Source organism: Chrysochloris asiatica, unplaced genomic scaffold (genome assembly GCF_000296735.1).
Source record: "Chrysochloris asiatica unplaced genomic scaffold, ChrAsi1.0 scaffold00106, whole genome shotgun sequence".
Classification (NCBI taxonomy): Eukaryota; Metazoa; Chordata; class Mammalia; order Afrosoricida; family Chrysochloridae; genus Chrysochloris; species Chrysochloris asiatica.
In genome coordinates this window covers 3,117,745-3,132,237 of record NW_006408624.1, presented here as the reverse complement: position 1 = coordinate 3,132,237, position 14,493 = coordinate 3,117,745, and the positions used below count along the sequence as shown (strand labels likewise).

Genomic DNA, 14,493 nt, shown 5'->3' with positions numbered 1-14,493 from the left:
TGTAACCATGGCAATGAGACGATATATGATAGAATGAATGTAAAATTAATGTTCTCCCATGTAAACTATCACATAATTTACAATAAAACATTTAAGAAAAAAAATAATAAAAGGAACATGATTTGAGTCCTCTGAGGATGCCATAGCTGCCATATTGATGTGGTATAAACCAAAAAGAGAAGAATTCTTCAGGGAAGGACTGGAGAGATGGAAAAACTGCCTTCCCATCTAGCTCTATATATGTTTAGAAATCCATAGACCTAGATGGAAGATATGTTGAGAAATAATAGCTTCACATTTTGATATTTTTGTTTAACAAAGTTGTCTATGATGTTGTAATAATACTTTCGACTTACTCTTGCATATATAGCACACACAATCATGTATATACATATGCCTATAGATGGAGACCTGGTGTGGTGCTGTGGGATAAAAACTGGAATGTTAACCATAAGATAGATAGTTCAAACCCACTTACTGTTGTTGTTAAGTGCTGTTGAGTTGGTTCCAACCCATAGTGACCCTGCACAGGGTTTCTGAGGCTGTAAATCCTTATGGGAGCAGAAAGCCTCATCTTTCTTCCGCAGAAACCCACTAGCCATTCCTTAAAAATCTTATTCAGGGTTGCTATGGATCAAAGCCTATTCAATGGCACTTACGAACAACAGCAGATACACCAATATGTTCATTTATTTATACATATACCTTCCTTAACACTTGTTAAGAGCCGTCAAGTCAGTTCTGACTCATAATGACTCTGATTAGGGTTTCTGAGGAGTGGCTGGTGAGTCTGAACTGCTTATCTTGTGGTTCAAATCAATCTTGCAATCCAGTGCTTATCCTACAGCATCATATCCATATCTACCTACATAATAACATACATAATTTTTGGTTGCTGCAAAACTGTGTATGTTAAAGCATTTACCAAAATTGCCCCCTTGTCTTGTACCTCATTTGGTAATGCCTTTCTTACCACCAGAAATAATAATAGATAGTAATTCTATCTAGAAAGTTATCCCTCCTTCCTCTCTCCTCTATCCCTGGTCATCATAAACAATGTTGCTTTTTGTGTGAATATCTATTCTTGACTTTTTATAATTGTGGGACCATACACTATTTGTCCTTTTGTGATGGACTTATTTCACTCAGTATAATGTCCTACAGATTCATACATGTTCTGTTTCACAGATTCCTCATTATTCTTAATAGTTGTATAATACCCACAATTTGTTTAACCACTTATTTGTTGACTGGTACTTAGGTTGTTTCCATCATTTTGCTATTTTGAGTAATGCTGCAAAGAACACGGGCATGTATATGTCTTTTCACATCACTGTTCCTACATCCCTTGGACATTTATCTCTAGGAGTGGGATTACTGGATGATACTGTAGTTCTATTTCTAGTTTTTGTGTCTTTTTGTACACTTCAGACATCTTTATTTCATTCCTGTTATGCCATGAATTCATAGGGAATAGGTTCTAGCAGCTCAGGCTCCTTTCCATTGGTTCTCATAAAGTACACCTCTCTGGGGGGAGCAGGCTGGCCCTTCAGCTGAACCCAGGTCCCTTTCTCTTTGGCTTCCTTCTTTTTCTGATCATTTTCCTTCACTCACTTCAGGAAGCTGTCTCGGCTCTTAGAGTGCTTAATATGCTCAATGTGCACATTAATTCTCTTGGCAAGAATCTTGCCCTTGACTTGCTTGTTCACACAATTCTGACAGCATGCTGGGTCACATTGCAGACTCTTCTGGGTTTGCCGTGGTAACATTTGTGGGGCATGCCTTTTGAACTGTGCCCATTCCCTTGATGTCCACAATATCACCTTTCTTGTAGATTCGCATGTATATGGCCAAAGGAACAACCCCATGTTTTCTGAAAGGCCTGGAGAACACATAGCGGGTACCCCGCCACTTTCCCTTTGTGTTTGTCATCTTGGGGGATTACTGCAAGATGGCAGCTGCGCTGAACGCCTATTTCTAGTTTTTTAAGGAAGCACCATACCTTTCTCCATAGTTGTTATACCAATTTACAATTGTACCAGCAATGTTTAAGAGTTCAATCTTCCCACAACCTCGCCAGCATTTGTTATTGTCTGTTTTTTTGATCATTGTCATGAGATGGCATTTCATTGTACTTTTGATTTATATCTCTAACAGCTAATGATTATTAGCATCTTTTCCATGTACTTGTAGCCTCTTTGGTGAAGTATCTGTTATGTTCTCTGCCTCATTTTATTCTATATTTACTGGATTGTCTTTTTTGCTGCTGTTTTAAATATATATAATTTAGAGATTTGAGCCTTACAAGATATGTGGCTGCCAAAGATTTTTTTCCTCAATCTGTAGGTTCTTTTTATTTATTTATTTTATTCTCTTGGTAGTCTTTGATGAGCCTAAAATTTTCACTTTTAGGAGATTTTAGTTGTTTATCTTCTATTGTTCATGCAATTTTAGTTATGTTTGACAGGGTATTTATGCTTCAAATTAGGTCCCTTCATTTTGCCCCTATATTATTTTTTAGGAACTTTACATTTTCAGCCTTAACATTTATGTCTTTGATCTACTTTGAGTCAGTTTTCTGCTGGTGTGAGGTATGGACTGGTTTCATTTTTCTGAAAATGAATATCCAATTTTGCCAGTACCATTTGTTAAAAGAGAATGTTTATTTCCCATTGAATGAACTCTAATCAGTAGGTGGATGGATTTACTTTTGGGTCTCAATTTTACTTCATTGGTCTGTGTCTGACATTGAACCAGTAAGCAGGGTGTTTTTATTACTGTAGCTATGTAATAAGTTTTGAGGTCAGGAAGGATGAAGCCTCCTACTTTCTTCTTCCTCTTTAGCTATTCAGAGTTTCTTTCCATTTCATTAAAAAATGTTGTTGGGATTTGGATCAGGATTATATTATATCTACACATTGCTTTGGTAGTATTGCCATTTCCACAATGTTAAGTTTTCCAATTCATGCACATGGAACGTTTCTCCATTTATGGAGATCCGTATGAGCAGCTTGCAGTAGTGTTTTATGGTTTTCCTTGTATTAGTCTTTTACATTCCTTGTTGTTGTTGCTGCGTGCTGTCGAGTTGGTTCTGACTCACAGTGACCCTGTATAGGGTTTCTGAGGGGTGGCTAGGGGGTTTAAACCTCTAACTTTGTGGTTAACAGTCCAGTGCTTATCCTACAGTGCCACGTTGCCAGTTAGGCTTATTCCTAGGGAGAGGTTCTAGTCTCTAAAAGGTTTCAGGAAAGTGTATCAACTCTTGTCATAGAAGAGCCGTAGAAAAAGTCTTGGATGAGATCTACATTGATCTTCCTGATTAAATATACTGTAGTAACTGGTGTGGCACTGTGGGATAAAGAAAGCACTGGACCACAAGGTTGGTTTGATCCACAAAGTTGGATTTGCCACGCCCTACTTGGAAACCCGATATAGGGTTGCTATGAATTGGAACTGATTTGACGGCACTTAACAACATTCTTTATAAAGGTACAAGGAAAAAAAAAGGTTCCCCCCTCCTGCCCCATATAATTGGTTTACAAAATTAAAGAGCCAGCTCTGCAACCTATCTCCAACAATCTTTAAAAAATTTTTGTGCTTTTAAGTTGTTATAGAGAATATTCATTTATCTAGACTTTAATTGTTATCTTTAGTTTGGAAATTTACATGGTTTTCAAGGAGAGAGTTTATGGTAGTCATGATCCAAGTACGCTTTTATTTTTTATTTTGCTTTCTTCCATCAATTTTATAAAGTGGTATTTGTAACTTTTCCTATTCTCTATTATTTAGAACAATGAAATAGCATAGAAAATACAAAAAAAGCTTGTTAGGTAGGTCCTCCAACCTGGTTGGAATTGTCTTTACACATGCCATATAGTTGCTAGTCTGAAACTGAGAGCTGGGTAATCTTAGACGAAGTATTAATTAAGACCTCTCACTACTGGCAGTCATACTACCTTGACATTTTCTCTTTTCTTTCAGGTGGAAGGTCATACAGTTCCAATTTACTAAACTGAAGCATTAGTGCGTGATAATCTGTTTCTGGATCTAATTAAAGAAATCCTTCTCATAGAACCCATTGAGTTCTACCCCCAGAACACTGATAGATTGTTTTCATTATCCCTTTTAATTCTGACAGTCTATGAAATGATAATCAAGTATAGTCTACAGGATATGCTTCTTCAGTAGCTTATCCTAGTATGTTTTAAATTCCTGTTTGTATGGTTAAGCACTAACCAATCGGCTAATTTCCTCTTGTCTATCTGGTGCAGATCTTGCTGTTGCCTTGATCATAGTGGAGGTCTGATTGTCCGTTAGCTTCTTGATACACCGCTGCCCTGCCACAATATTACACACCTACAATGAAAAAAAGTTTTGTACTAGATGTATTTATCTTTTATTTTTCTAGCTATTACTCAATGTCAATTGTATGTGAAATAAAAATTTTAAATCTACTTCATTAAATCTCTTATTTTTATATCATGTTAAGTAAAAAAGTAGTAAACAAAACTGCTTTACAGTTTGATTATAATTTATGGAGCCCTGGTAGCACGGTAGATTACATGTTGGGCTGCTAACCCTAAGGTCAGCAGTTTGAATCTACCAGCCGCTCTGTGGAGAAAGATGAGGCTTTCTGCTCCCGTACAGAATCACAACCTTGGAAACCCTATACAGGGTTGCTATGTGTCACAACTGACTCCATGGCACACAACCACCACCATGATAATTAGGTCAAATGTGCTCTAGATATAAAGACTGAAAAGTAGCACAGCAAAATGCTAATAGTGATGACTTTAGAGTGGTAGGATGACAAAGAAATCTGTTTTCATATTGTTTCAGCACAGAAGATTTAGAATAAAGTACATTGCAAAACCAGTTTGGGGTCTTTTATGGCCAATAACCTGTATTATATTCTTTTACATTTATTAAGGAGAGTGAGAGAGTATAAGGTAGGTTACAGGCCATCAAAGACCCCAAAAAAAAGATGACTAAGAGGATATTAAGTAGTCTAAAAGCATTACTTCTAGTGGAAGGTAAGTATGTTTCTGCTCCTGCCCCACTTGCAGACAAGGAAGATGTGGGTACTTCAGCTGAAGAGTATACTTTTCTCTGAAATACTGTGCTACTGTTCTCTCCACAGTTTGGCCGTTTTCTAACTGCAAAGGAAAGCTGGGGAGAAAAAAAAAAAAAACCATTATTATCGACTCTTATCTCCTTATGAGCCAGCAAAACTCCCAATTCACTCACTAGAGAGAGCAAGGTGCCTTGCATCATCTCTACTCTGACAAACACCAGTTTTTCTTACGTTTGATGACTGGCAGGTCTTCTTGTTACATTACAAACACGGTATTTCCGTCTCATTGTTCCACAATGAGTCACTTCAACCTTCAGACCTGTTCCCAACAAGAAAAACTGAGGTTATAGAATCATTACATATAAAAATATTTATACTTATAAAGCCTATCCACTACCATCAAAACTCAAAAACATTTTGAACAGATAGAAACTCTGTAACATAGGCAGTGGTATGATTTAATATAACATTCCTAATAACGGTCATGTTCATGATAGATCTAGCTCCAAACCTTTTCTCTACTCTGTCCAACCCTATATATTAAAAATATAGAGTTAAATTTGTAAAGCCTGTAGATTAAAAAACAAAGTACTTCATTAATAAAAACCCATGTTTATAACAAATTTAGGTGTTCATGCCGGGAAAGGGAAGGATAAATGAAGTAAGAGTTGCAGTAATTCTCAAGATATTCTATAACCTTTTAAGTATGTGACATTTGAAAAGTCCAGTAATCACATACGAGTTGAAGATCAAAATTTCATAAAGCTTACAAAGAAAGTCTTTCAAAGATTTATATAGCAGGGAGAAAAAAAAAAAAAGCCTAGGTCCATAGATCAGAAGTGGAGTGAAAGTTTACTGAAGCATAATATAGTGACCCTTTACACCGCTCTTTTATGTTGACTGACCCCTTTGAGAATCTGATGTAAGCAATAAATTCTAAGAAAAATATAATTCTATATAATTTAGCCTATGGTTGTAGGTTCTACTGGTTCTTAGGTCTACTCTAGAAAGTGAAACAATGTGCCTTAAACCATAGGCTTAAAGTCTTTGGATCAATTTTCTTAAGCAGTGCTTATCTAACAAAATTTAAAATGACAGAATGTTCTATATCCATGCTAAAACAGTACTCTCTAAGAACATGTGGTTGACTAAGAAAGTGAATTTATGATTTTATTTATTTTTAGTTTAAATTAAATTAGCTACATATGGCTAGTATTGGACAGTGCAATCTTGGAGCAACCTAAGGAAGAGTTAACAGACACAGTGGTTTACTATGCTTCTATATTACACAGAGGGCAACTTTCAAGTCCTTGACAGAATTTATGGCTATTATTCTTCGTTTTACTTCCCTTTTACGTTTGTGAATTCTATAGTTCAGTAGAATAAGCACTGGACTGCTACCTGCTCTAGCCACAAGGACAACAGTTCAAACCTCCAGCCACTCTTGGAAACCCTATACAGGGTCCTGGTGTGGAACTGTGAGATAATGCACTGGACTGCAAGGTTCACTTGATCCACAAGGTCAATGGTTTGAACTTACCAGCTGCTCCTCGGAAACCCTATACAGGGTCACTGTGGGTGGGAAGCAACTTGGTGGCACTTAACAACAGCAACATGACTTAGAACCGACTAGATGACGGCACACAACAACAACAACAACTTAGTGGTTATCAACTGATGGCAATTTTGCTCCCTAGGAGAATTTTTGATTATCATGATTCAGGGACACTATTAGCATCTAGCAGATGGAGGTCAGGGATTCTGCTAAGCATCCAATAATGCATTCGGCAGCCCTTATCCCTACAACAAAGAATTATCCAGCCCAAAATGCCAACAGTGCTAAGGACAGAAGTCTTGCTGTAATGTAATTTATATTCCTATTTAATTACTAATTGTAGTATTAAATACAAAGTTCACACATACTTAATGGTATTTTCTTTTTTATATAGCAGCATAAATTAAGATATTATATGGACACAATATCTTTATTCCAGACTCAGATGAGTTTTTCTTGAGGAGCATTCCTAACTGAATCAGTGAGAAGTAGTTTTTCATTAGTAACTATGTTTAAAAATCAAAATTTCATATTATTTAGAGAGTTTACTATGCTTCTATATTATAAAGGACTGAAGGAATAAAAATTCTATCATAGAAGTCCTTATAAGAAGGAATATTAACTTACGTAATAAGTAAGATGTAAAAATATTATATTTGGGGGGAAACACAATAGAAAAATTTATAATAAATTTCTGTTATTGACACCACTTAATAATTTATTTTCATCTTCTCTTGAATATTAAGGTTCTGCAACCCTGCTAAGAAAAGTTTAACCAAAAATAAATTGGTATTTTTATACCTATATGGTGCTTTTATAATACATTTCCTCCAATATTTCTTTTCCTTAACTACTGGACCCAAAAAAAAAAAAAATCTTAACTAAAGTTATGAAACATTAAGAGAAAGTTTGATTAGAATAAAATTAATATACTAAGAAAATCTATTCACTATAGCACTCTTGTATCAATATTTAACAGCTATTGTAAATTTCCTCATGCCAACTAAAAATTAAACCCAAATATATAGCACAGAACACATAACTTGAATTCTCTCAAGTACTGTGATAAGAATACATGATGTACTTTCAAAAACCCTCTTTAAAAAAGGCCTTCAAGAGGTTGAATGGGAGAAAAAAATCATCAGTATGCTAATTAAATTCAACCCAGATTTTTTCTACACCAAATCTAGGGCCATAGGCACCTAAGAACTATAACAAAATCCAGGGATTAGCAAAAAGCTTAAATTAAAAAAAAAAAAAAAAGACTAAATAATTTTCTGCCCAGGTCCCTCCCCAAACCCTCCATCCAACCAGAAAAAAATTTTGGCTATAAGAAATTAAATATTTAACCTATAAACTTGGCTTTACCTTCACTCTAACATCAACTTTATAATGCTTTCTAGTCATTTTTTCAGTCATTTCTTTGGGCCCCTGAGCAGTTGAAGTTAAGATCGAGTCCATGCTCTTCGGGCAGCAGCTGAATCCTTGTTCTGTACATCTTGTATTTTCTGTGATAGAGTGGTGATATGAGTTGATTGCATAGTTACCGCAAAATAATGTAAGTGATTTCATGATATCAGAGGTGGTAACTAAGCAGCAACTCCACTGGAAACCATGGCATTTAGATGATCACATATTAATGGTATAGGTAATGCACTACCTCCAGACAATGCTAATTGTGCAGTTATTACAGATTATGAAAGGATAATGGTATGGTTGCAAAACAGTTATATTTAACAGTTTCTTATTTTGGTACTTAAGCAACTTGAGAAAAATGGATGCCTATTCTCAAAGGAGGGGATTTCCTTTTAATGTTTTATTACAATGACTATCTTTCTCCTGGTTACAGAATGGCAAAGAATGAATGATTGCTGGAGCAAGCAGGGATGTATTCAACTACTCTAATTGATTTTGGGAATCTGAAAGATGATCAGTGAACAAACTTGAATGCTTCATTCAAACCATAAGCTGAAAATTATCTGCAACAAATAGGTAAAATCTTAAAATAAAACAGCATAGTTAATTCTTGCTATTTAAGATCTGACAATTAATGTCATAGAATGTGTACTACTTAAATTAGAAAGAATATCTAATTTCTGTCCACGCTTAATAATAAAAAACTAAATACAGTGGAGTCACATCATACATGAAGATTAAGTTTTAAAGTTATACTAAGGCAAGAATTATATGTAAAATTACCCTTAAAAGATCCTTTGAATTGCTGAAAAGTACAGTATATGTGGGTTTGAGTATAGAACTGTATGTTTAAATGCACAGAAAAAAATGTATATATATAGGGAATAAATATGTATAAACTATAACTTGTAGAACATTACTAAATTATTATTCTTTCTCAGAGACTATGTATAGATAAATCTATGTAAATTAAGCATATATATGATGAAACACCACTGTACAAACTTTAGCAACCAAGAAAAGTAAGCAGGATTAATGGTCATCTCTAGAATGTACATTAAGTTTCAATTCTAGAATAACATATGAAATAAGCTAACTCAATATCTATAAATTTTTAAAAGGATAAAATAAATAAACCTATCATTTCAGAAAATCAAAGTAGTTATTATATTAGAATATGCTCAAAGAATGATTCTAGCTCTGAAAGGTTTTGGAATAAGCTTCCAACTTTTAACTATATTATAAAAGTATTTTCCTTTCACCTAGCAAGGGAGTGTTAAAAAAAAAAAATCAGCTGGTATCATACTAATTCCATTACTTAGCTTTTCTTTCATTCAAAAACTAGCTAAGATTTAAAGTAACATTTTACAATTGATCTATCTATATTTTACTAGTGATATGATATGAATACAGTTTAATTACAAAGTAATACTTCAATAAAAGTTTGTTACAACCATGCATTTATAGTTAGGTTGTTCCAAATGCTAATTAACTCACCTTTTATCTCTTTGGTGAATTTTACCCGATGAGAATCAGTCAGAGGTCTTGGTTGTTCATCAATGTTATGAATGTCAAGAACTTCACACATGAACTGAATTACAGGTTGTGCTTTGTAGAAGGCAGTGGCAGAAACTAAGAAGGAAAACACATATAATACAGACCAATGTTATTCTTTTAAAAATTAGAAATTTCTTCTTAGGTCACATGATAATTAACTATATATTTAATTAAAATGATCCTTTGTAAGTATTTATGTAACATGTGCAGAAAAGTATTCTTGTCCATAAGACAAGACCTGTAAGAGGACAGAGAGAGCCAGAGAGCCTAGGCAGGTCAGAAGGATACATATTCTTTCTTAAGCATAGTCTTCTATACACCCTAAACTGTTAATCTATTCAAGTGAAAGCTTCCCATGCCTAGGCACATAGACTGTAGAAGACAATGGCATTTATTTAACAATGTTGGTGCTAATTCAAGCTATTGGTAGTAACACCACTGGGCATCTGCCCATTGTTACCAAGCTGTGTTGGTGGTTTTCTAACAATCATCATGTTCATCTACCCTTGGGTTTTGGAACTAGAACAACTTCAGAAAAGCTAGCAAATCACTCATTTTTTAAACATATATGTATTGACTGCTTTTATGTGCTAAAACCAAACCAAACCAGCTGCTTCTGTTGAGTTGATTCTAACTCATGGTTAGCCCATGTATTACAGAGTATAATTACACTCCACAGGATTTTAATGGCTACAACATTTTGGAAGTTGATTATCAGGCCTTTCTTTCAAAGTGCCTTTGAACTACCAACTGTTTGATAAAAGGTTAACTGTTTGCGTCACTCAGGAACTCTTTTGATGCACTATGTATCATATAAAGGCACTAGGGATACAATAAAATATAAAATCAATACAGATAACTTTCAGTAAGATGGTGGACTAAGTAGATACACTACAGGGACCCTTTATAACAAAGACACAAGAGAACAAATGAAATAGACAAACATGAAAACTTGGTAACCCTGAACTTCAGAGGAAAGGTTAGAGAAGTGAATTGAGTGCTTGCTGGGAGGAGAAGCTGAGCAGGGACGGCAAGAGTGGTAGACAGGTGAATAGCCGGCCATATGCAGCACGGCCATCTTGGGATCAGCTCTGGCAAACAAAAGGTCACCTGGCAAAGCAGATTCACACAGGCAACAGGCAAGGAGAAGTTGGTAAGAACCTAAGAACAAATCAACATACAATCATCAATTAAATACAAATACAACAACCCCACAATGCCACAAAGCCAACAGACTATTTTAGCTCACATAAAGAAATGAGAGAATGCTCAAACAAATGAGTAAAATGCAGAAATGGAAAACATTTCTGAGGAAGAAAAGGTAATGGAAATAACTGAAAAAGAATTCACAACAATGATATTTAGGTACCTTCAAAGGATTCACAGAAAGATTGAGGAAAGCAAGTAGAACACAGAAAAAAAACTAGAAAATTCAGGAAAATACTAAAAGAACAAACAGTCAAAATACTTGCTGCAAATCTTGAAGTAATACAAAATATACAATGATATATCCAGAAGATTAATCCTAAAATTTAAGAAACAGACAATACATTGAAAGGGCAAAGGAGTAAGTGCAAAGCAATTGGAAGCCCAAATTAAGAGCTTGAAGATAAATCTCATATTACCTATAAAGAAGAACCAAAAAGCCTAAGCTCTGATTTCTCAGCAGAAACCATGCAGGCAAGAAAGCAATGGGGTGACATATATAAAACTCTGCAAGAAAAAACTGCTAAACAAGAATCAAAGCTGTCTTGCAAGTATGATGGTGACATTAGGATGTTTCTGATAAACAGAAATTAAAGAAATCTGTAAATGACCAGACCAACTTCACAAAAATTTCTAAAGGGTGTTTTGTTGACTGAGAACCAACAACAGCAAACAACAACCTGAGCTTTACAGACATGACAACACCACCCAGAAATCAATCCAGATATAGAAGCATCTAAAATAAGACTGAAAACAGAGAACCAGAGACATCAATTTATAATGACGTCAACTACAAAAGCAAAAAGAGGGAATAGTGTAGATACAGAATTTTCAAATGGTAAGGAAGTAAAGCAGATTTCAAGATAAAAGACTTTTAAATAATGAAAAATTTTAATTTACCCTGAAAACTGATAACCTGCACATCAAATTTAAAAAAGCAGAAAATAGAACAATTTAGTATATATTAATACAACAGAGGAGTCCTGGTGTAGCACTGCAGGATAATGAACTGGACCACAAGTTCTGTTTGAACCACAAGGTCAATGGTTAAAACGGCTCCTTTTGGAAATATATACAGGGTCGCTATGATTCAGAACCAGTTTGGTGGTACTTAACACCACCACCACCAAAACGAAAATAAAAAGAAAACCCACAAACAAAATGAGCTCAGTGCAGAAAATTATATGGAACAAAAAAATCACCAGCACCACACACACACATACACAAATCATACAGCAAAATGACAGGAATCACTTCATACCTATTGATAATTATATTGAATGTAAAGGGATTAGACACACAGTCAAGAGACAGAACAGAATGAAAGAAAACAGGATCCTTCAATATATTGTATATAAGAGTCTCATCAATAATATGTATACAGACAAAATGTCCATCAGAGAAGAATGGTTAAACAAACTTTGGTACATACATACAATGGGATACTATGCAACGCTGAAGAAGAATGATGAATTTGGAAGCACTTCACAATATGATTGAACTTGGAAGACGTTACGCTGTATGAAATTAGTCAATCACAAAAGAACAAATATTGTTGACACCAATGTTGTAAAAAGCTAAGATAAGGTTTTCTTAATTAAAGAAACAATCAATGATGGTTACGGGCAGTAGGGGAGAAACAAATTATTCTTGGACTAGAGTGCAGACACATGTTAACAAGGGTGACAAGGCAGGCAATATACAATAAAAGGTAGGTTAGCAGAGGAAAGATGAAGGTAACAGGAGACACAGGAAAGAATGTAATAGTGAACAGTGGTAAATAATGTTAGCTAAAAGGAGTTCTGGTTGCATAGTGGTTATGTCGGGCTGCTAACCTCAAGGTCAGCAGTTTGAAATTACCAACTGCCCCATGGGAGAAAAATGAGGCTATCTGCTTCTGTAAAGATTTACAGCCTCGGAAACTCTATGCAGGGTCGCTATGCGTTGGAACTGGCTCCAGAACACACCATAACAGTTAACTGATGGTACATGGAGGGGAATTCAATCAAACAAAGCATATGATTTGCTGAATTAAAACTGATGATCTGCTCTGTAAACCTTCACTCAATTCACAATAAGAAGTTAAAAAAAAAAAAAGCAAAAAACACACATACACACAACAAACTACATGTTATCATTTCTATGAAGACAAATATGCTCACTGTTGAGCTAGGTGTAAATTTTTTGTATTATGCGCTTTTTCTCCCTCTCTTTTTGGGCATGCTCACTACCTGTAAGCTAAGTGTATAGTTTTTGTGTGGTACTCTTTCTTTCCTGCTCTTTAGTTTAGAATGTAAAGTACTCTATAAAATGTCTCTGACCTCTGAAGAGATATTTACCAACACTTTTTAACAGTGGTTATCTCCGTATGTGTGGGTAAAAGGGCTTACTGTGGGTATTCTTTATTTTCTTTATGACATAGTTATCTACCAAAAAGCTACAGTACATACAACTTCATTTGATAGCAAGGCCCTGTTAGCATTTTAAGACAAATAAAGATAATAAAAGATAAAAAGATTAGAGAGAGACAAAACAAAATTATTTTTTTTTTACAATATGACTGTTTACAGAAATACCACTCCCCTTAAATAATAATCTATCAATAAATTATCAGAATAAGATCCATGTTGCCAGACTTCAAGCTAAGATACCATTTATAATTACAATAAAAATTAAATCTAAACAAAGAATGTGTAAGACTCATTCTTGTTGTTCTTGATAAGTGCCATCGAGTCAACTGACAGAAATAATAAAACTAAAACCAAATCCACAGTCATTGAGCTGATTCCGATTCATAGCAACCCTATGGGCAGAGTTGTTGCTGTGGTTTTTGTTATCATGTGTTATTGAGTTGGTTCCAACTCATAACTACTCTATGTACAACAGAATGAAACACACTGCCTGGTTTTGCTCCATCATCACAATTGTTAGTTTGAATCTATTGCTGCTGTGTTCCAATCATTAACAGATGTTTGCAGCTGTTTTTCCTAATTTTGTGTTGTGACCCATCAGCAAATGATGGTCCTGAAACCTTTAATCCATTTCAGTCATGACAGTCAACTGTACTTTGAGGAGGCAGCTCTTCCCCAGTTGTATTTTGAGCGTCTTCCAACTTGAGGGGCTCATCTTCCAGCATTACAGCTGATGATGTTATACCACTATTTATAAAGTTTTCAGTGACTAAACATTCAGAAGTAGACCGCCTCTCCTTCATCCTTCTCTTGTTTGGAAGCTCTGCTGAAATCTGTCTACCATGTTTGAACCTGCTGGTATTTAAAATACCAGTGGCATAGCTTCCAGAATCAGAGCAATATGCAAGCCACCAAACTGTTACAAACTGATAGATGAGTGGTGGAACAGAACTGCTCAATAGAGTTCTAAGGCTATAAATCTTTATAGAAACAGACTATCAAATCTGTTCCAGTGGAGGCCCTGATGGATTTGAGCAGCACACCATTTTTGATTAGCTAGAGAATTTTAACTAATGTGACATCAAAGTTACTTGATATAAACAGTAAGTATCTTTATTATTGAAAGAATTTACAGAAAATCTAAATATCCTCTATTCATATAAATTATCTCCATGATGATTTGCAAATTCAAAGCAATTTCAATTAAAATACCATTAAAATGTTTTATTGTGAATTATGTGACCACTTACATGGGAAAACATTAGCTTTACATT

General features: G+C 34.9%; 1 protein-coding gene across 1 annotated transcript in view; it reads right to left on the bottom strand.

Moving 5' to 3' along the window:
• AGO3 (argonaute RISC catalytic component 3) overlaps positions 1-14,493 on the bottom strand; it is a 213,444-nt gene that overhangs the window by 92,194 nt on the left and 106,757 nt on the right. The window contains exons 6-9 of the mRNA XM_006867532.1: positions 9,543-9,677; positions 5,306-5,393; positions 5,022-5,169; positions 4,237-4,356 (exon numbers count right to left, since the gene is read on the bottom strand). Of these exons, the coding sequence (XP_006867594.1) occupies positions 4,237-4,356; positions 5,022-5,169; positions 5,306-5,393; positions 9,543-9,677 (491 nt within the window). The remainder of the gene's footprint in view (positions 1-4,236; positions 4,357-5,021; positions 5,170-5,305; positions 5,394-9,542; positions 9,678-14,493) is intronic.